At 39.1% G+C, this 24,409-nt stretch overlaps 1 protein-coding gene across 1 annotated transcript in view; it reads right to left on the reverse strand.

Moving 5' to 3' along the window:
* The window catches only part of LOC144054774 (uncharacterized), an 82,556-nt gene that overhangs the window by 14,929 nt on the left and 43,218 nt on the right, over positions 1-24,409 (reverse strand). The window contains exon 14 of the mRNA XM_077570052.1: positions 6,304-6,418. Within this exon, the coding sequence (XP_077426178.1) occupies positions 6,304-6,418 (115 nt within the window). The remainder of the gene's footprint in view (positions 1-6,303; positions 6,419-24,409) is intronic.

A 24,409-nucleotide genomic window follows, 5' to 3' on the forward strand; every position in this document is an offset into this window, starting at 1 on the left:
TAACACGCTAAGTCTAACTTCAAAATAAAGTTGACTAAATACAATAATACATTGACAGGCAATGCAAATAGCCTTAGTACACTTTTACTTTGAAGTTCGCCCACGTCGCGGCGTGATGGCTAGCTTGACTTCCCTTTTAGAGGTTTCTTTATCGTAGTTGATTGACACTGTAGTTGCGCCCGACATCAACACAACGCTGTCCTTAATTCATGTTCAATCGCTAATTAAGGATGCTATGAAACCGCTAATTAAGTGCGCCGTCATTGTATGTTACGTCGGAAGTGTCCGACATAAGTGGCTAGCGGCTAGCTGTTAGCATGACCAACGACTGTCTGGCTGCCGGCAGGTAAGTTTGACAGCTGGTACCTGGCTTACTTTAATTATTTTTCAATATTCTGGACTAAGGATACTTTGTAATTCACTTTGCATATTTAAAGGGAGGGAATGTGTCTTATATTGCGCGTTGAGGTCTTGATTTAAAAAAAAAAAAAGATAAATAGAACTTTGTCTTCATTTATTTTATTTGCCCATTAAAAAAAGAAACTCAAAATGTCAAACTAAGCTGTTTAGATTATAGGAACACAACTTTAAGCCATTAATATCTTATTTTACACATTAACCATGTAAAAATAAGAATGTTTCTGCCTCGTAATTGCACTTTAAAGTTATGTTCCCAAATTCTAATAATAATTGAAGACTAATATGTATAAATAGATATAAGGGCAGTCAAAATTAAAGCGTTAACTCTTTTTTTCTTCTTTGCACTCCACTCACACAAAAACACACACATACCAACATGGCCTCCCAGGTGGGGCAGCGAACCCACGCCAACCCGCATAGTAGGCAAGTGACGGTTCCACTCCGCCACCTGGAGCACGAATTTTGCGAGCGGGAATTTTTTATTGCTTCTACGAGAAGAGTATAAGCTGCCTTTAAAGCTGGGTCCATGTGTTGTTCAAAAGTTGTATTTTGCAGGAAAACACTGTATTCAAGGACCAAAGAAAACTATTAGAACATTCATTGAATCTAAATATACTTTTTATTTGATGATTTTACATTAATTTCAAGATTTTACTCAAGCAATCGTAGTAGAAAATAGTAGTAAAAAAATGCGATTAATCGGAATATTGTGCAATTAATTAGTTTAAAAAAATATAATTGTTTGACAGCAATAAATTGTTTTATATTATTTTTGTATATTGTTATTTTAAGTTTGAGTTGATTTCAGTTCTGTAGTTAATTCGCAATCTGTTACAATACCATCAACATACAAAATAAAAATTAAAAAATCTATATATATATATATATATATATATATATAAATAAAAGAGAGCAATGATGATGACATGTCAAACCGGTAAAATTACCGAATGAACAATACTGAGCTCTCCAGAAAAAAAAAAAAACAATACCAGCAACATCAACAATCAATAACCACTGAATATTTGTCAATCGGATGAGAATTGCGACCAGTTGAGCGCTGACGAACTGGCCAAACTCCAGTCAGCAATAGTAAATACTGCTACTTGATATTCCAAAATGTCAATTAGCATCACGGAGCACTTTGTTGCTTCAGTAATGGCCACACTTTGGACAATCATCACTGGAGTGGGAGGAATTCGAGCCACTCCAAATGAAAGCGATCAAAAACGTGGTTGACCCCAACGCCGCTCGACTGCGAGCGAAGACAATAGAGCGGCGGCGTGAGTGCCAATCATTCGTGTCATCAGCCAAAATTGTCAACAAACGGCATTAACCACGACGCCGGTTTGCGCTCACGGTTGAACGTTTGCGTACGGTCGTCGTTTAAGAGGCTCTCCTCGCTCGCTCGCTCGCCAGCCGGCCGGCGAGTGCGATCGAGCGACGAGTCGTTATGAGAGAAGAAGTTGAAAACGGGACGGAATCGATAGCATTTAGCCAGCAGCCGTGCTGGTGTGGATGCATTTAACGCGTCAAGAAGAGGAAAAACAACCAATTGCCTCCGAACGCACACTTTATTGACCACACACACACGCTGCAGGCGTATTGACTGGTTTAAGGCAATTAGAGCAGTGTACTTTCTCCCACAAACCCGCTGTGATGCTTTGTGCAGCTCGCTAAGAAGTGTGACAAACATGGCTAAATTGCTAAATTAGCACCATTCTGAAATCAACAATTTATCTCGATAGGTTTGAATAGTTGAAACTTCATTTATTTTCAGTACCGTGGTTGCCTTGAGATACAAGTGACCCGACTTGAGCTGTATGGTGGCGGTGAACTCAACTCACTTCACCACGATATTAGCAGTCATCGAGACCGCGCCGAAGTGGCAGCAACGATCATACAATAAATCTGACCTTTCTACGAAAACTGCTTTGTTATCGCCCACTTTGAGGTCGCCGCATGTCAACCAGTGCTTTTGTCGATTGAACCATGTTGAAATTTCACGCCTGGGACGTCGTTCTCTTTCAAAATGATGTGTACCCGTGTGTCCTACGCTTATTATTATTATTATTGTTATTTTGTCCGACTCGTGCATATTAACTCATTCACTGCCATTGACGGCTATAGACGTCAAAAATGATTTTGAACTATTTCTATTAGTTTAACATTTTTCCCACTTTTGTTAACAAGAGTATGAAAACCTAGATTTTTTTTATTGTATTAGAACAGTTATTAAATTTGTGATTAATCGTGAGTTAACTAGTGAAGTCATGCGATTAATTACGATTAAAGATTGTAATATAATCTTTTTTTTTTTTAAATAAAATTTAAAAAAAGTGATTATTTTTTAATTTATTTTTAATAATATTTTTAAGAAAAGATTATTAAAAATCAGGGGCGTCAAAAAAAATTAAATTAATTGCATGACTTCACTAGTTAACTCACGATTAATTACAAAATGTATATCTGTTCTAAATGTGCAAAAAAAAAAAAAGTGTAGGTTTTCATACTCTTGTTAACACAAATAGTTCAAATGAATTTTTGACGTCTATAGCCGTCGATGGCAGTGAATGAGTTAATGAGGAAAACGTGACGTCATTTGAGATCAACCCTATTGTGATGCATCTTTACATGAACACATAAAATATATGAAGTGTGCAACTTTGTCTAAAATTCTTCATATTATTGATGTGACTCAAAATACAGTAATAGGATAAACTAACAGCATCATCATATATGACTATAACCCACAATTGAGCACCCAATCACGGACAACCGTTTCCCGCTCACATTCACATCAACAGGCAATTTAGAGTCTTCAATGAACCTAACATGAATTATTTTTTTTTCACATGTGAGGAAGCCGGCGTACCTGGAGAAAACGTACGGCTTCACACAGACAACAGCAGTTTCCGTGACAAACTAGATGGGCCTGAATCAATCCAATTTGGTCACAAGTGCTTACGAGTGTAATCCTATCAGACGAGGCGTGCTGCGCTCACATCTCGCCGGAAGTAAAAAATAAAGTCTGCGCACGAAGGATGTGGACTTCAGACACAAATCATAGAAAATGGTGATACAGCTTGTTTTATAATGACGTTCAATTGTGCTCAATCTGCGATCAGCAAAACGCAGAAAGTTACTCCACCATTTAAGCTCCGATATGAAGAACACATTATAATGTATATAATAAAATATAATTGGATGAATAAAGACATTATAAACCATTAAAACGGGACCTTTCACCTTTTCAGTCAGCTCACTCTCATTGCACAGTATAAGTGTGTGTGTGTGTGTGTGTGTGTGTGTGCGCGCGTGTGCGTGTGTTCCAGTGGGAGCGCTTGGTTCACTTTGTGTTTTCTAAACATTTGACAACGCCCACAGCTCCCATGCGGAGGCGGCTCCCGGTGTCCTCGGCGTGACTCTCTAGACGTCTCTATATCAACACGGTGCAAACAACACCACGGCACACACACACGCACGCACACACACACACACACGGACGTACACAAAGCTGCAAGACGTCAGGGATAAAGACCAGCCAACTGAGACTTGGAAGTGCTGGAAAACATTTCCATCTTATTGGCCTGTTATTTTGTATCACGCTCACACACTCTACCAGGAGATGCCGTTTTCATTCCTAAGGATGGTTACGCAATTGAATCAGTGTGGATCAATAACTGGCGATTTCATTTCTTTTGCGAGGTCGAGCGTTTTTGCCGCTGTTCTTCATTTATGAGAGAATACCACAAAGACAACATTTGTGACCAAATTTGGATCATTTGGCCTTGGCTGAGGCCCTCTTTCCATCCTAGCTCTCCCTTCGCTCGCCCCCTCCCTCCCCGCCTCCTCGACTTAATATCTCTCTTCCCCCCCTCAAGGTGTCTAAGCTGTGAAACATTTAATCGCCGCGGTAACGGTTTCATATCTGGCCCAGAAATCAAATAATGCCGGCTGATTTACTCCCCCTAGCAACCAGGGAGCACAGCCCTAGCAACCGACCCAGTCGGCAGGCCAGACCTAATCAGGTTGAAAATATTTCAATTATTGTGTTGATTCTAGGAAGTGTGTGCGCGCGGGCGCGGGCGGGTGTGCGCTTGCAAATGATATCAGCCGCTATTGATGTGAGTGGAGGAGCGAGGCTGTGAGGAAAAGACAAGATGTGCGATGAGCGAGGCTGATGGAGACATCAGGAAGCAACAACAACACATGGTCAGTCTGGACGGGATAGTCGCACAGTTGGCACGCTCGCCGTGTGTTTGTGTGTGTGCGTGCGTGGTTTTCGGACCAACAACGCATACACGGGTATTTTAAAAACAGATTTTCCATGTGTGAGCGAAATTACCGTATTTCCATTTGATGCCCGGCGTGTCAAGTAGCATAACGGGCTTTATAACTCTTCAGACAAACCAAGCCTTGGGACTGTGATGAAAACAAATCACTTAAAGGGGAAGTCAACCCCCCCAAAAAAAATATTAGTAATATGTTCTATGCAGCCCCACTAGTCTAAATATGGTATTTTGGTTGATATTATGTTAGTGGAATATGAGTTAAGCAGCATAATCCAGCAGTTTTTATCAATCTGAGGGGGCGGCCATTTTGCCACTTGCTGTCGAGTGAAAATGACATCACAGTTGCTCAGGTCTCAACCAATCACAACTCAGCTTCAGAAAACAGGTGAGCTGTGATTGGTCGTTGCCTGATAAAAAGCTGGATTTTGCTGCATAATTTATATTCCAAAAATTTTAAATTAATCAGAATGTCATGTTTAGACTAGTGAGGTCACATATTATTATCAAGAAATGTTTAAGGTTGACTTTCCATTTAACTCATTCACTGCCATAATTTTTTTTTTTTTAAAGATTATTAAAAAAAATGGGGGTGACAGGCGATTAAAATGTTTAATCGTAATTAATCGCATGACTTCACGAGTTAACTCACAATTAATAAAAAAATTTATGTCAGTTCTAAATGTACAATAAAAAAAATCTAGCTTTTCATACTCTTGTTAACAAAAGTGGGAAAAAAAATGTTGAACAAATAGAAATAGTTCAAATGAATTTTTGACGTTTATAACCGTCAATGGCAGTGAATGAATAAAAAAAAAGATTTTAATAAAAATTCTGGCCGTCATGCGATTACAATTTTTAATCGTAATTAATCACATGACTTTACTAGTTAATTCATGATTAATCACAAATTTTATATCTGTTCTAAATGTACAATTTAAAAAATCTTTTTTTTCCTCCATACTCTTGTTAACAAGAGTGGAAAAAAAAAAAGTTAAACTAATACAAATAGTTCAAATTAATTTTGGACGTCTATAGCCGTCAATGGCAGTGAATGAGTTAATATGGAAAGGGTGCATGCAGTAATGTTACAATTTATAGGGAAAAAAAAATCAAACAAATACTTATTAGGACTCATTTTTGATGGACACATCAGCCTATACTGTATTTTGATGTTGGCCATTATGATGGCACAGAATATGTGCCATGGGTCAATCAAGGTTGTACATGCAGTAGTACGAGACCCACTTTTGTGTGGATACCGTGCAGTGAAAAAAAGGCCATCGGTCATCATTACGTGCTTGTTGTGTTGTACACAATGTACAAAAGCGTCTGTACGCATGTGTGGGTAGTTTATTTGATTTAGGTGTCTTGTGTATCCATTAGAGGAAGTAAACATCTGCTGGGGGGGCACTTTTGAGGTTTGCTTCGTCAATCAATAACATGATTGTGCATGTGAATTTTTACACTCACTTTGTCATGTAGTAGTGCACAATTATTATCCTTTGTTAGTGCCACAGCGGGAGGATTTGCATTAACATAATAATAACGAGACGTGGCAACACGTGGAAAAGAAGAGTGACTTACACACTTTGCGTACTCTGTCAACCTCAAAGACGGCGGTTGGAATGGCGCCGTGACGTCCGCATTTAGGGACTTTGGTGTGAAGAGGTCAAGAGGTGATGATGTGAACCTTAAGACGGAAACTGGGTAAAATGAGAACGAGAAAGAACACAACAGGAAGTGATGTCACAATTTAGATCAATTTACTTCTTAGTTAGGGATAGACTCGATTATCGGCCGGGCAGTTTATCCGCATATTCGGCATTTTGACCAATATCGGCATCGGCCATTTTGAAGAATCATATGGTCGATAATACATCCATTTTAAAAAAGTGTTAACTTCAGGGAAGTAATTATTAAAATTTTCAGATATGCTGATGACCCTGGGAATTCTCTGCACCTTCTGTTTTTGTTTGAAATTAAAACTAAGATAAATTCAAATGTAATACTTAAGATATTTTTAAAAATTTGGAATACTTTATTTACCGTAGAAAACAATTGTTTAAGTTTTTATTTAACTTTTGAAAACATGCTACTGCCCCTGGGAGATCCTGGAACTTTTTGTTAGATTTTTAAAACAAATGTGTCTATTGACTAAGACTTTTTTGTAAACTCCAATATTTTACGAACCCTAAAAATAATTCAATAAACATGTGCTTTAAAATCCCCCCCCCAAAATAAGAGCTGACGTTTGTATTTTTTTTTCAAATTTTTATGCCAATATTTTCCCTTTTAGTGAAAATGAATATCGGCTCCAAATATCGGTTATCGGTGTCCTTGACTACTAATAATCGGTATCGGCCCTGAGAAAACTACATTAGTCTATCTCTATTCTTAATGGGGTCAAAGTCACGATAAAGTGCCTTTGGTGTCCTCATCAGAATATCTCAATTGTCAGGAAAATGTAGCAAATGAAACTAAGGTAGAAATTCTGCGGGCCCTGTTTTCATGTTAAATCAAATTTTACGTTTATAGCTGTCAATGGCAGTGAATGAGTTAAATGCTAACATTTGCCCCCCACCCCCACAATTTTTATTTTTATTTTTATATTTTGACCAATATGTGTTTCTAACTGCATAGCATGCCATCTCCTGACTAAAATCAATATAAAGTTGAATGGAAAATGTGTGTTTGTGTGCACTTTATGCGGGTAAGTTTGGCGAACCAGCTGCTTTGTCGTCAGCGACGATCAGAGAGGCGGTTTGAGTGATTTCACACTTGTTTTGTTTTGACAGTTTGAAGCAGCTTTTCACTCGGAGAAGCTTGTTGTCACCAAACTGAAGAGCTAGCCTCTAAAAAAAAAAAATCAGCCGCTATTGTGATTGAAAATGTCAATTGGTTCTCTGCGTCCTTCACGTTCGTCACAGCTGCCACTAGAACGTCAAATTGCTGCGCTATGAGAAGCTGCCCGATGGCCAGAAAGTATATCTTTGCGGCCAATTGTCATCATTGTGAGGGTTGAATTTATCGCAACTGGGTGTTTAACATTCAGGTGTTGATCTGTGTACATAAAAAACTTTTATTGCTCTAAATTTTAAGCTAGCTCCTGAAGAATCAAAATGTTGACGCAAAGACAGAAAAGCAACCCCCCAAAATCTAACTTTTCCAATTTCTCATTCGCATTATAAAGACCGAGCAGCTAAAGTTATTTTTGTGTGTGTGTGTGTGTGTGTGTCAGTTGGAAGGGCAGCTAGGCGTAAAATTGAGTGCGGATTCATTAGGTTGTGTGAGCTGAGCTGCAGTCGCTTTAAGTGATACATTTCCTCTGCGAGTGGAGGTGTGTGGGTGGATGGGGGCTGACTAAAGGGGGAGACGGAGGAGGGGGGGGGTAGCGTGTCTGTCTGTCGGTCTCATACGGGCGCGCATACACACAATTTAGAGGCCTTTATTCTATATCCTCCCCTCCTCTGTCTAAACGCAGAGTGACACTGTAAATCTGAGCCAATTTCCTCCTCTAATCATCATTAAAAAGCGCAAATGACTCCACTCGCCATTAAACACTCCCACGTGCGTGCCGCCATTAGCGGCGCTTCCACAGAGCCGCCCGGCCGCGGCCTTCTGTTTTGCCTCCTCCGACCTCCACCATTTTTTTATTTTTTTTCTCCGTGTGTGTGTGTGTGTTCACTCAGTAGGCAAGGAGACACAGCGGCATGTGTTAAAAATATGTCACAGCGCACGGGGAGGATTATAGTTTACCAGTGTGGGATCCAATAGCGACAAAAAAACTAGCGTGTTTTCTGTCTCCAGTAAAAGCACATTTGCGGGCTGTCAAGTGTATGCCAAAGCAACAGGTGGTGCTATAACACCTAAGCTCTTAGGTCATTTAAGCCATTCAGAAGGAAGTCATTTCTAAAAAAAAAAAAAAAAAAAAAGTATGATAACAATGGAAATTGAAGAACATCGGGAGCAAGCTTGTGAACCAATTTTGAAAATAATGGGATGAACTTTTGGGGTACTGACCCCTGTACAGTATATTCATGATATAATATAATATTAAGTTTTAGTAATATTTTTTTTTTTTTCAAAATATTTACTTAGCACTGGCATTCTAACAATGCAAACGTTTTAGTGCCACTGTCTGTTTTCATGTGAAGATATTTTAATAGAAACAAATAAAAACAAATGAATAAAAATATCCCCTGCCATTAAATACACTTTGATCAGGCTGGTTGTTTGTTAAGTGTCCTGTTGTTGATGTAGAATGTCCCAAAAATATGATGAATTCTATGCAGTGTTGTTTTCGGCGGCCATTTTAGTTCTAAGATTAGTCTTCTGGACGAAAATACTTCGTAGTCTTAGTCCCATTTTAGTCATCTCTGTACGTGAATGATGGTTTAAGTCCAATTTTAGTCTAGTTTTAATCACATTTTTGTAATCAGTAATAATAATTGACATCTATTTGATAAGAATGACTAAAAGTACAACCTTAAGAAAACAATGGCCTTTACTATCAAACAAGCGAAACAAAGATAAGGTAGATGAATAACTACATGACTTGTACTCACCCTTTACTTGAGCTTTTGGATCTTTCTCTAGCGATGACCACAAATATAACTTATCTGTACTATTGTGTTGTTTTTGTATGTGTGGGAGGAACAGCAACAAGTTTGACACTGCATTACAGTACACTTCCTGCTAAATCCTCGCATGTTCACAACATGCCATGAATTGACGTTAGCACAGCAAAGCTAACTTCAACCCTGAATGAGCTGCTAGCTAACTTTTTGTTGACGTTAGCTAGCAGCCCGTTAGCGCCCTGCAGTAAACTTTAAGCTTGTTAAAAATGAACGGCACACATACAGTATGCTGTTCATTTTAATGCAATCATTTCCCCTTTGTCCTACTATATTAGCACAATTTATTTTTCAGCCACCTTTAATGGATTTTTTTAATGTTAATATTAGCTTTGAGTATGACGCGGTACAGTATTACAGTGCTACAAATGACAACCGCAATCATATCCATATTTTTACTTAATACGTCTGAAAATGTCCGTCAAAAGTGTACATTACTATTTTTATGAAGTGTTTTTTTTTTATACAGCTTTTGTAATTGAATTGTTTGCAATATTAGAAGACAGGAAGCAAAGCAGGCGTGCACCATATTAATTAATATTAGGCCACCTGGTTTGAGACAATGAGAAGTGAAATACGCAGAAATCCTGACGATTCCCTGCCTCACTTTTAGGCGGGTACACACAAGAGGATGATGGGATTTCATCAAAGTCTATTGTTGGTGCCACAGTTTCATTTCTCGCCTGGAGCTTGCAATATTCTCACCCACGAAATTAATTTCAGTCTGACATTTCGGCCCCAAATGTAACCTCGGGATTTTATTGTGGCACCCAAACTGAAATATTAACATCGCAAAGGTTGGAGTGTTTATTTCCAAATGTTTTTAGGCAAACAGTTCAGAATATGTAATATTCCCAACACTTTGACTCGTGTTTGTGAAATTGACATCGTAAAAATACGCATCATTTTGCCAGTATTTAAGAAGATTTAAAAAACATTGGCAGCATAATAGCATAATTGTGCAAGTCATTTCGAAGCGTGTTTGTCGTCCAGCTGCCTCGATTCAACCTTTGCAGTTTATCATCACCTGGATAACCATAAATCGACACCACTTTTTTTTTCACAAGAACATTGGTATTTTTATATTATCAATGTGACAGTAAATTAAAAATGACTCAGGCAATTATGCTTTTAGGCTAACAGCATACAAATTGATGAACAAATAGCTCCCTTTAACTCATTTACCGCCATTGACGGCAATAGATGTCAAAAACTCATTTGAACTATTTCTATTAGTTTAACTTTTTTTTTTTCTCCACTTTTGGTAACAAGAGTATGAAAACCTAGAAAACATTTTTTGGGGGGGGAAATACAGACATAAAATGTGTGATTAATCGTGAGTTAACTATTGAAGTCATGCGGTTAATTACAATTAAAAATTGTAACCGCCTGACGCGACTTAAAGATTATTAAAAATACGGGGTGTCAGGCGATTAAAATGTTTAATCGTAATTAATCAAACGACTTCACTAGTTAACTCACAATTAAGCACAATTTTTAGATCTGTTCTAAATGTACAATAAAAAAATATAGGTTTTCATACTCTTGTTAACAAAAGTAGAAAAAATTTTAAACTAATAGAAATAGTTCAAATAAATTTTTGACGTCTATAGCCGTCAATGGCAGTGAATGAGTTAAGCTTTAAAAGGAACTAACATAACTATGAGATACATTTTTCAAAAATAATTTCCAATTTAATACATTTTGTAGAAACTTTATTTAGACGTACGCCGCCATTGTTATTTACGCCGCAACGCATTCAGCGCGTAGTGACGTAGAATGGCGGCGTTTTGATCGTCCCTTTAGGAACGCTACGGAGACTTACCTTGCTTTCTTTATCGACGTTTCAGATTGCTCGGCAGAGCGAGCCACCGTTCTAATGAAAATGGTTCCAATCTAATAATAATCTCATAGTTATGTTAGTAACAACCAAATAAATAATATAGAGCAAACTTGTCATTACAGTCGGGGCTCCTTTTAATGCATATTAACCTTCAAACACGTTCTCAGCTTGATGCATAAGCGGCAACGGTGGCAGAGGGAGAATTGACTCCAGCCATATTGTGCGAAGGTGTTAAAGACGCACCTTCACTCACTTAGTGGTGAATTAACTCCGTAAGGCCAAGTCATAAAGAAGCCTTTTAGTCCTAATGGAAAGAACCCTGCCGAGCGCGTTGCAGCTGTGCTGTCATTAGCTGGCGTTTGTTTTCACACTTTGTTTGTTTATTGCTTTGTTTTTGCACCTGCGACATGGCCGGAGAGGGTCGTGAGAAAGGATCCGGGGTTCAGGAGAGGATGGGCTCCCTGTTAGTAAACGGGAGACTCCCAGAGGAGCACTAACTCCTGGACCCAAAGATTGACGGGAGTAGCCAAGGCTGTTTGCAATTAACAGTCGGTACGCTCGACATCCACTTTTACTTGAGCTACTGAATTAACTTGACTAAGATCCTCGATAGTCGGCGCTAAATTGTGTGATCACTCTAAAAGACTGCATGCCCCGTATGTGGGCGTGTTGATGGTGGTCTAAGTTTACAATCCTATAGTAAGATCTCAAATTATTTATTTTTTTAAAAGATCCCCAATAGTTAATGAGGAACTGCTTCAATTGACTGTTCACGCCCACCACGGTGCAAATGTGACTTTTTTTTTTTTCCCAAGCTTGCACGGGTCATGAGAAAATACCGCAACTTAGTCTAGGCCACCCATGCGCTGATTTGGATCGCACCTTGCACCAGACTTTCACTGAGCACGAAAATAGAGCCCATAGTTTGACTTGCTCTTCATAAAGTTCAAAATGTGTACTAGTAAGTAACACAAAACATTGGTTTTGCTCCCAAATGTGATTATAGTAGCGTGACCAAAAAAAAAAAAAAAAAAAAAACTTAAATAGCAACAGTAATTACAGGTACTTGTAATTTACAAGGTAGTTATTCTAACCACAAAATGGAACAAAATCTAAGTTTGTTTTAGACACCACGTTAACATAAAAATGTCTGCTGAAAGCAATCACACACTATTCCTATTTTTCTTCAGCCCATTATTTTGACATGCGTCTACTTCCACATAATTCATCTGATTCACATCATTCCATTTTTAACATATGCCAAAAATCCACACCTTGTGGGCTATTATTTTTATCATTTCAAAAATTCACAGTTTCCCCCAAATTTAACATTTTCAACCAAAAATTCCCCATATATTTCCAATGGGAGATTCAAACTGACTAACAGATTCAAAATGCTGCCATTGGCTGGCAACCCGTTTAGGGTGTACCGCCCCGCTTACTGCCTGAAGAGAGCAGGGATAGGCTCCAGCACCCCTTGCGAGAAAATACGTGGTTACGAAAATGGATAGTTCGATGATTCGAAAATGTTCCCATTTGTAATTCAAAACATTTATCCAAGGAACAATTTTCAACTTGCCAAGTATTTATATTTGACCTATAATCTCACATTTTAAACACTAAAATCTCCACCCCCAAAAAATCCTATTCATTCCCAGTGACACATTCTACAAAACCGACCCACATCACCGTTCCAATTTTTCCACACTTCCAAAGTTTCCACTTCGAACACAAAAAAAAATCCCATTTTACATAATTTAATATCATTTCCGTATCATTCAATACAATTCCACACTATCCATATGTTTTTTATTCAGCATTCACACGCAATTTCTCCAGAAATTGCACGTGTGTAATTTCTTACGTTATATCCAGTAAGATGCTTTTCATGGGTCTTTAGGGCAGTTACAATCTAACCCAATTCCCAATTCCTAGTTTCTACATACTTATAATTATGAACACATTATTGCATCCATGGCATTTTATAATGAACAACTGTTAATAGAACTGCAGTTTTCCTGGCATCTAGCCTCTTTTTAGCCATTTTTTTTAGTCGACTAAATCAACGAATGTACATCTGGTCAAAATGTAGGCGAACTCTCAGTTGGATTGGTGAAGAAATAAATGTTACATGATTTGCTCTGCTAAGTAAAATAGCCGCTAATACATCAGACCTTAACTTCATTACAGGTGGTTTTCTTCCTCTTCACAGTGTGTGTGTTGGCCCACATGTAGGGCACAGAGAAGATAAAGTTCTAATCTTCCTCAAAATATTGAAGATGCAGCAGTGTGTGTGTGTGTTGTAGAAGTACAATGATAACAGGTCTTCCTAAAAGATAAACTGTGGCACATCCCCATGGAATGTCTTCATGTGGTGCTGCGTGAAACATTGAGGAATCACTGCCGTGTGTATGTGTGTGTGTGTGTGTGTTAAACAATAGAGTTCCCACATCAGATGATGCAACTTTCTTCTCCCACCCAAACTATACCCCCCCTACCGTCTTTATCCTCCCCTAATCACTCCCCTCGGAATCCCCCGCCTGATATAATTGAGTAGCAACTCCATCAAAACACACACGCACGCACACATGAACGCCTTCCTCCTGCCGACGACGCCCCTCCTGGCGGGGACACGGAATGAGATATGACATTTCATTTGGGTTTTTTTTTGCCACTTGGCAAACTTGCTTGGGGGAAATAAATAAATATTTCATTAGAAGGCTGGGAGGGGCATAAAGCACACGGGTTCAGAGAAAAACTGGAGGTGTTTTACACGGGTAAAATAGTGTAAAAATATGGCATGAGGTGTGTTGTAAATTTGCGCAGGGGCAGGCTAGACCAAGTTTCAGTATTTTGACAGACATGTAGAAGCTGGTCTCTTTTACTGCTATAGATGTCAAATATCCATGTTACCTGGGAAGGCTGGCAGTGATTAAAAAGTTTTTTTTTTGCATTTTTGCCCGTGGATGTGAAGGTTTGCTTGCAGTTCCTTATAAACGTAATTTGGACGCCAACCCCTTCGAGCCCATAGATGATTGTAGTGGACATTTCTGTGTCTAAACCAATAAAACGCATAATTTGGATGATGTGAAGAAATCTGGTTCATGATTGGATCCTAGCTAGCCAATCACAATAGCAAATTGATTTGCATGACGTTCATGTTAAATTGTTACATATAAGTTTGGTAAGTTTACACGTTACAGCAAATAAACAAATAAAATAACAAATAAAAATATGAGATAACCCCAATTTTTTTCCCTATGTTGTTCTTATGTGGGAAAAGAGTCAAAATCAACAAGAAATAAATAAATAAATATATCTATAATAAATAACAAAAAATTGCCCAGCAGAAAAATTGCGGGTCTAAGGAGTGAAGAGAATCAGTCTTTTTTTTCGTCCTACCAAGTGCTATTACCTTGTGCATGGCATGTAAAGGGAATAAGAAGAGCCGCTTTGATCCACGGCAAAACAAGTCGGCTGTTGGCTTAAATAATACCAAAACATAGTCTAACCCACCCCTGTGCAGATTTACACCGCACCTTGCACTACACAGTAAATTCTGTATACGAGTAAATTTGACTCTAATAGAATGGGACCAAATAGACTCAGTTTTAGAGTAATATTTACACTTGGAAAAGAGTAAAAAGTAAGAATTGGAGAAAAAAAAAGTCACTCGAGGGTTGAGGAATGAACTCACGACCTTCGACCTGTGTTAGTATATCGCTCTTGTCATCTGGAATCTTTGCAACTCCAAGAGAGCAAAAAATATGTTTTGGCTCAGCTCAGGTGGTAGTGTGGCAGTCTTCAAAGCTGAAGGTCGTAAGTTTGCTCCTCAACCCTTTAGTGACTTTAATCCCCCCCCCCCACACACACACTCTCTTCCAAGTGTAAATATTACTCTAAAACGGACTCTAATTGGTCCCACTCTAAATAGAGCCAAATTTACTCTACACAATTTACTGTGTTTATTTGCACTGAGCATGAAAACAGACCCCTTAAGGACAATTTAAAATCTTCAATGAACCTACAGAGGATGTTTTTTTTTTTTTTTGTTTGTTTTTGAACGTTGGCGTCAACCTGTGAAAAAACACCAACAAAACTGAGCCAAAAATCAAACCCCGAACCTCAAACTGAAACCAAGACATACTTAACTACTAGTCAGTCCATGGTGTTGCTTGACCTTACGCACGATGAAGGAACATTTCCCAAACCTCTTTGAGGTTGTGTTTGTGAGCATGAAGGAACAACGCAGTCCAGCAGCAGACCCGGCAGATAAGCCAATCAAGCGTGTCCCTCCGCAGCACCTATCATCCCGCCTCTCTCGTTAGAGCTCTTTATCAAGCTGCCCTCTGCCGCCTCGTTGCCATCTCTCTCCGGGCTCACCCAGAGACTGCCGGCTTTATTGTCTTAATTAAAACAGAGCCTGTTTAATTATTTTAATCCTCACGACCGTACAGCAGGGACTGTTGAGATGGGGAGGGGGAGGAGGGGGGGGGAAGAAAAGAGCAGGAAGGTGAGGAAGAAGAGGTGGAGGAAGAGGAGTAGCCCTGACATTTCAAATTAAGCTCTTCAAGTTCAAAAGCAGGAGTTCTTATCACTTTTCCTTTTCGTTCATTTTCCAATTTGTGGCCTCCTCTTTCGCTCCGTTCCTCCCCTCGTCCTCTTTTCCTGCTCCCTTCTTTTCTTCTCCCTCTTCAGCACCTTTGAGAGATTAGCAGTTTGAAGAACAGCCCCTGCTGAGAGCTTCGTTCAAGTGCAGACATCAAAAGAATCTGTGATTGCTACAATAGCACATCGAGTCATGTGTGCATCAGCGGGAAATATCTTAATACCCCTCCGTCTTTTCCCTCCCCCTGATCATTCCAAACAGCTTTTAAGGGTGACACCACGCAGTGTGTTCGCATTCCAACACGCGATGACCAGTTTCTATCCAGAGCGTCACTTAATGTTCTGCTCCCAAATTGGAATACATGGCCGCATACTGGCGAGTTTTGTTTTTGTTTTTTTGCGCTTGCAAGACTTTGTGGAGAAGTTTTGTGAATCAATGACGTCATTTGAGGTGCAACGATCTAATTTTGTGGAGTTTTTTTTTTTTTTTTTGCACGTTAAACCCAATAAACTGAAGCCAGGGTTTGCATAGAAATATGACAATTTAACAAATGATCAATTGGTTTTCTTTTTTGTAAAGCATAATCAAGAGTTTTTATTATTATTATTATTTAGTTTACAAGTGAAGTTAAATTGATTTTTAAAAAAAAAAAAAGATCAGATCTATTGTCATGTAATTTCACATTTATTGTCAAAACTCAGGACTCTATTGTGAAAACAAACAAATATTACTGATATTCTAAATATTTTATACTACTTATATTATTTTTCATTCATTAATTTTCAAAACCGCAAATGAATGTCAACCCTAAAGGCCATTCCCTCTGGCTAAAAACCGGCAAAGCGTAGCATTTCTGGTTCTGTTTAGCAAGAAGACTTACACCTCGAAGTCCAAACAATTATTAATTTGCCTTCTATTTTGTTGTTCAAAATTGGATATTCTCCACATGAAGGCGGTTCCAGCCAGATGTTTGTTAAAAGTGGACTCGATCACCCCAAGTACTTAGTTTCAGAGTTAAACATGCTAGCTGTGCCAGTCTTAGATTAGCTTAGCAATTAGCATGGCTTCTCCGTCTTTCGTCGTTATCCCTTTGTGACAACGACGCTTGTCAGATGTGTAGCTTATTCGCCACCACGGAGGTGACAATGACGGACTTAGGAGTGAGTCCGCAACATGCTTAGCCACGATAGTAGCCAGTGAAGCTTGTTGCTAGCTTAAACGAGCTTGCCTTGACGGTTGACTAGTTACACTAGTTCAAATCTCGGCTTCTCAGCTTTGCTATTCAATGTGTTTGAATGAGGCGCCGTGGAGTGCAGAGTACAGAGGACACATTAGCTCCAGTGTGATCCTCCCTTATGGCCGCCTGCTCCTGTTGCACTCTGGGTAATGAAGCCGCCGTTTACAAATAAACATTGGGCTCCGCGGGAACCCTAATAAACTCCCTTGCTGTGACTTCTACCTTCTCCATAATCATTCACATTTCTTCTACGCCCCCCCAACACCACATCGCATTGTCTTGTTTGCTTACCTTTCACCCGCCGACCCCTCCCTTCCACCCCCTCACCCATGTTATCGCCTCACCTCTCGATCCATTTCATCCGGGAGTCTAAACTCTCCAGATTTCCCCTTTTGCCTCCTGATTAAGGAGCGAGCGGAGCGCTTCCGCCGCCGCCGCCGCCTCCGCCGCCTCCATCCCTCATTCATGTGCTGCCGCGGTAACTGGCCTATTATCTGACAGTTCCACTCCACTGACCTGTCCAATAACAGCTTCCACATCCCTGTAAATGCCCTGGAGAGAGACCGAGCGAGAGGGGAAGACATTGAAAATAAAAGGGGGGAAAAAGGGAAGTGTGTGACTGGATGTGCATTGATGGATAAACCCTGGAGATTGGCCTCGTGTTATAAACATTTACGCCGGGCTAACAGATCATCTCCGAGATCGGGGATTGATGCGAGTGCGCCGCTCTACCTCACTCCGTCACTCCCCCCACCCCCCACCCATTCCTGCTCCCCCCTCCCCTTCCTGCTCCCCCCTCCCTCCGGCAAAATGAAAGATCAAGATTAGAGAGATGATAGCTTTTCAGATTGGAGAGGAGATACTAAAATGAGTTTGCGGAGGTGAGACTCGAGCAGTTAAGCAGCAGATAAATTGATGGCGCTCTCGCTCTCTCTCATCAGTCGCCCCAACAGCGTGGCGGCCAAATCTATTAAACACCAACGACCTGTTTGTGTAGTGCTGGAAAGGAGAAATAATGCACCCACTTTGACATGAGGATATCCTTATGAAGGGTTCAAAATAGGTTACTGGAAAGTTTATTCATACTTTATGAAAAGTGGATTGTGATATGTAAGTAAAATAGTGTGCCATACTTTTAGCTCTACTGGTACCTTTTTACAATAAATGCTTAACTAACTCATAAACACTTTATAAATCCTAACACTTTTGTAGTCCATTAGCAGAAATTACTTCTTTTTTTTTTTTACCCTTAATATATATATATATATATATATATTAGGGGTGTTTAAAAAAAATCGATTCAGCAATATATATCTTGTAATATATCTTACAGTGCACAATTCTCGAATAGATTCTATATGCGGCCGGGTGGATTTTTAAACATCAATTTTTGATGTTTCAACAAAACGTCTTACTTAGGGTTCACATTTTAAGTATGAAAGAATGTTCTATTATTGGAACATTAAACCTTAATATTTTATTTCAGGGCTGTTCAAACATGAAACAGACTGCAACATGTTTGTTAAATACAGTAGCTCAGTTATAAGCCTGAAGTGTCAGATAAATAAATACATTTTCATACAAATCTTACAGTGTACATGTATAAGTTTAGCCAAGTTTAACTAAATTTGAGTTAATAAAAAAAATATAAAAATCGCAATAATCAATTCATAGATTTGTATCGTGATTAATTGGCATCGAATCGAATCGTGATACGGATCGAATCGCCAGGTGCAACGCAATTCACACCCCTAATATATATATATATATATATATATATAGGGTTGTGATGCATCGAACATTAGAAGCAGTATTACGCACTGTGGACTGTTATAGAGTACCTGTATTTGATTTGAGGATGGCTGTTAGTAAAATAATAATTTTGTTGAATTTATGCTACACAATACTTAGTGTTTTTTTTTTATCTTGCACAAAAGAACTACAAAAAATATTAAAATGTTAACTAATAAAAACTCAAATCTGACAAAAAATTAAAACTACTGGTAGCTAAAAAAAAATAAAAATAAAAAATGAAAACGAAATAAAAACTAACTAGAATGAAAATTCCAAAACTATTATAAGCCTGGTGTGTGGAGGAGGAGGAGGAGGAGGAGGAAGAGGAGAAGGGCACGGAGAACAAGGTCTGGGATGTTTTTGAGACGCTCGGAGATGAAAAAGGTGAGAAGGGCCACAGGAACCGTTTCCCATGATCCCGCTTGACCTGACCTGGGCTCGTTGTGTGTAGTAGTTTGGTCGGGCTGAAGGCCATAAACAGCAGGCAGAGGTTTGACAGCACTCGCTCACACACTTTAAAACGGGCTGCAGACACATGACCAAACACATGGGATGCTACCGACGCCCATGAATCATACGCTGACTCTGAAGTCCAATCGGTGTGTGCGCGCGATTTAATATGCAGTGACAGCTCCGTCACAGTGACAAACCTTGAAGCGATCAAGGACGATGTACACGAGGACGAAAGGAAACTGCTGCGATTTGTGGACAGTTTGGGAAATTCATCTCTTTCAACTTTGGCGGACGACTTTGGGGCAACCTGTTGAGGTCGTGATTAATGCATCTGCACCACCATCAAGAGAATCCGGGTTCGAATCTCAGCCCGATAGAGTTTGAATGTTTTCTCAATGCTTGTAAAGGATTGCCTGATTATTCTGACTTCCTCCTACATCCCAAAAACCCTTTTCACACTGCATTCAGCAGGGCGCAGCACTCCGTTGTCAAACCCATTAATTTTGTATATGGTGAGGGATGGAGACCACTGAATGGTGCATCATATTTATGAATTAAATTGAAATACAATGACTTGCCCACCGAATCTTTCTGCGCCACTACTTAGACATTTTTTTTTTTTGCAAGTCTAAAATCTGGTCTACATTTTGGTCACCAAACTGCCAGATGCGCCTGGGGAGCGGCAGTTTAGTTAGTCAAAATGAACCAAGAAATGAGTAGTGTGGCTTACCAAATTCACAAACACGCAAAACTAGGAAGATGCGCCCATTTTTTATGCTGAGCGCACGGGCACCCGTCTATAAAAATGACAAACAATTCACATATACACTACTGGAAGCTGACAAGCAAAGAGTCACATTAAAAAAAAATACGGCAAAAGACTGTTAGAAATGAAGTAATACAATTCAGTGTTGAGGCCAGCAGAGAAGACCTTGAAGACTAAATTGCCCCATTGCCGGGAATTCTTGCGACCAATCCGAGGTCAACCCCATCTCACACTCACATTTCCAACTATGGACAAATGACAGTCTTCAGTTAAGCTAACATGCATGTTTTGAGATTCCTGAACAAAAAAAAAAAAGCGCCACTCAATTTCACTTCTTTCCTGGCCTTATACTTCGTCTCTAATTGTCCATCATGTAATCCACGCGTTCCTCTATATGACCTTTTCCCTCTCTTTACGCTTGTCATGTTTACTTCACTACCTCCTCGCCATATCTTAACTAACACCTTGCACTTTCTCAATCAATATCCCACACTTTCCAATAATCGATCGGGTAAAAAATCTCTCCCCACTTTCCGTCTTCCCATTAAAATGTCCCAGCGTCTCTCCCACCTCCTCTCGGCCCCTCCCCCTCCCTTTCTCCCTTTCGCTCTCTTCAGGGGGAGTCATTGAGTGTGTAATCACTTGGTTACGCTGTGTCAGTCTGCGTCTGAACCCGCCATCTGTCCTCTGGGCTTCCGTCTGGGACTATGCACACACACTACACACACTACACACCGCAGTGAAAGTACAAACATACAGACGTGCACAGTCGAGCCAAGCTCATTCACACCACGACATGATGACAGCTGTATCAGCAGCCTATTGACATGAGCTGTCGGAGGGGCAGTGACTAACATGACACATCATGACATGTAACCGTCTTCTCGAAGCGCACGCACACACGAAGAGCCCTGCACACGCATGTGCTCATGTAACATCGCACACGGGAGCATGTTTTTGAAAGCTTACCACAAACCATGTCGTATTTTTATTGAAATCCTAACATTTTGACAACGGTATTGTATATTTTTTATTGCCAATATTTCTTTAGAGTTTCTATTCAATTAAATTCATGATTTATTTGCAAATGTAAAAAAAAAAAAAAAAAAAAAGACTGGCTTTAGCTACTATTTTTTTAAATACTTTTATTTGGGAATAATGGAGCTATATTTGCAACACACTTCATTATTTTTAGAATATGTATCAAGTAGTATAACGTCAAACTCTCATAATTACTATTTTTTGTCTCCTCGGGATGCTGCAGGATGATTGGTTGCCAGAAATCACATGGGTCTTGTTCATTTTGACATTAAAGGGGACGTCCCCCCCCCCCCCCCCAAAAAAAAAAATTCTTGACAATAATATGTCTAAATACGGTATTTTGGTCAATATTGTGTTAGTGGAATATGAGTTAAGCAGCTAAATCCAGCAGTTTTTATCAATATCAGAATGCGGCCATTTTGCCATTTGTTGTCGAGTGAAAATGACATCACAAGTTGGGTTTCGACCCACCCATTTTTATTGGAATTTTCAAGAAATGTAAAAATAAAACTGAATGGAAACGCTAGAAATTCAAAAAAGGGCCCAAAGTTTGCAAGAAAAGTTTTTATGTTTAGAGGGGGTGGATTTTGAAGCGTATCGAAAAAATGAAAATGCGAATTTTGGCTATGGAAAGAACAATAACAGCTGGCAAGACCGGATACACGTTGCACGTTTTGACCGGATATTACATCACACGTATGTTTGTAGTCCAAAAGCAATGTTGGACGATAAAGTAAGGTATGTTGTCATCGCAGGGCGCAGTCGCTTCCTGGTTTTCTTCTTCTTCTTTTAAATTACTGGTGGATCACATCTCTATGGTGTATACCGCCACCTACAGCGGCGGAGTCCCGTCTCAATATTCACAAAAAAAGAACATTTTGTTTGCGTAGTTTTGCGCATTTTAAGTAAATTTGCTTAAAAAAATTCAAAACAATTGGATGGAAACCTGACTACAGTTGCTCAGGTCTCAGGTAACAACCAATCACAGCTCAGCTTCAGAAAACACTTGAGCTGTTATTGGTCATTGCCTGAGCCCTGAGCAACTGTGATGTCATCTTCAGTCGACAGCAAGTGGCAAAATGGCCGCCTTCTGATATGGATAAAAACTGGCTGGATTTTGCTTCGTAAGTCATATTCCATAAATCTAATATTAATGTTTAGACTTGTGAGGTCACATATAACATTTTATTGTCAAAAAATGTTGAAGGTTGACTTCCACTTTAAGTTGATGTAATTCCTTGTCCTATCATGGCTGTTATTCGTGAAAGTCACAAACTTGTATTCGCAACTAGTTACACACAAGTTTAAAATGGAGTAAGCTGGAACAAATGTTCCCTTTTAGCGTAGCGTGTACGAATGTTTGAAGAGACAACCAACGAGACAGAAGTGGGCCGACAGTTCTGTTGGATAAAAGAACAAAAGAGAAGGCAATAAAATTGTGCGCGCTCGGCGGCGAGGCAAGACGAAGAATAGGAGCATAACAAACCAATTGTACCCCGTCGCCGCCGTGCGGGAGTGAAGAGGCATCGGTGCATGAAATAGTCTATTATGATAAGAATTAAACAGGTTTATCAAGATGAGATCAAGAATGAGAAAAGGCGTGATAAGAAGTAAAAACACTGGCAGTGTGAACGCGGCGCACGATCGCGCTGACCGATACGTCCCCAAGGTTTCGCTTCAGTGCCAGCGAGGACGTTTAAAAATGTTTGAGTGCAGCTTTGATCACTTTAAGGAAGAGTTTTTTTTTCGTTTTCTTCATCTTGTTGCGAACTTTTACAACTTTTATGCATGCACTCATTATATATTATAATATATTCATATATTCTGCCAACAAACAGTTTTTAGTTTTTTCTTTATTTTTTTTACCCAAATTTATGGTTGCGGTCCAACGTTGATTTTATTGTTTCTTGCTAAACTCAATCATCAGACTTGTGACTTGATAAATAAGTAGGCTACTCTAAATAAACTTAAGCCTTTTCATTATGATAGTTTTTTAATTATGAGAATATTTTTGTATATTTTCCAAATAGTGGCAGGCTGATTTATTTACTCACCTGCAGAGAGTACCTGCCAAAGGGCCACATACAGCATCCTTCTTTATTCCGGCCCACTGAGTGTTTACATAATCAAAGCTCCAGTAAAATTCGCTGCATTCATTTAAGGTTGCTTAAAATTCATTTTTATTTATTAATGTTTTATTTACGTTTTTATTCATTTACTTCATTAAATAATTTATGGTAAACTATAATATATATATATATATATATATATATATATATATATATTTTTTTTTTTTTTTTAACAAATGTTACATACACATTAACATTTTCAAATTAATAGAAAGTTGGGTAATTGATTATAATTAAATAATTGGGAAAATACAATTAATAATTTTATTGTGAAACATGTATTTTTTATTTTAGTAATTTTCCCAAAAAGGGTTAGTTAAAATGCATTTGCTAATTAATCACAATTACATTAATATATATATATATATATATATATATATATTTATAATTATTATTTTATTTTTTTTCTATTTTTTTTTTATAGTCCATCTATGAACATATGTCTACATTAGAGAGGCAGGCACATAAAGACAAACATGTTTTTAGAAGGCGCGAGGAAACCATAGAAAACCCACAGAAGCATAGGGAGAACATGCAAACTCCTCACAGAAAGGTTGGAGCCCGGATTCGAACCCACAACCTCTAACTGAGAATGGGCCCCAAAAAATTGGGTTGGATTGTACAAAACTCTTGGGTCAAAATGAACAACCCACAACCCAAACCCAAAAAATTGGGTGCAAAATAAGCCACTTTTAGGTTGTTTTACACCTTCTTATTTATTTAACCCAACTTTTTGGGTTCACTTTTTGGGTTAAACGAACAGCCCAAAAAGTTGTGCCTGACCCTTTTTAATCCATATTGTTTTTTTTTTAAATAGTTCATAATTACTTATTTAGCTTTGTTCTTTGTCAGAGAGTGTGTGCGCGCGTCTGTGTGATAGATCGTCTCCGGCTCGAACCACTCAGCCAGGCAAGTCCCGCTGGTTACCGGGGGCAACCCTGTAAATTTGACATTACGGGCTGTTGACAGGAGAAGCTGTTGTTATCATAACCTGCAATAACTTACAGGAAAGAAACACGCGCGCGCGCACGCACACACAAACAAATACAGTCTGGAGTGTTTGCTATGACAGGAATATAACGTTACACACACAGGCGGACATTTAGACACACATACACAGGTATCTGGAGATAATGTGGATTTACAGTGCAGCTCGGTGGCGTGTGTGTGTGTGTGTGCGTGTGTGTT

Source organism: Vanacampus margaritifer, chromosome 7 (assembly GCF_051991255.1).
Source record: "Vanacampus margaritifer isolate UIUO_Vmar chromosome 7, RoL_Vmar_1.0, whole genome shotgun sequence".
Taxonomy (NCBI): Eukaryota; Metazoa; Chordata; class Actinopteri; order Syngnathiformes; family Syngnathidae; genus Vanacampus; species Vanacampus margaritifer.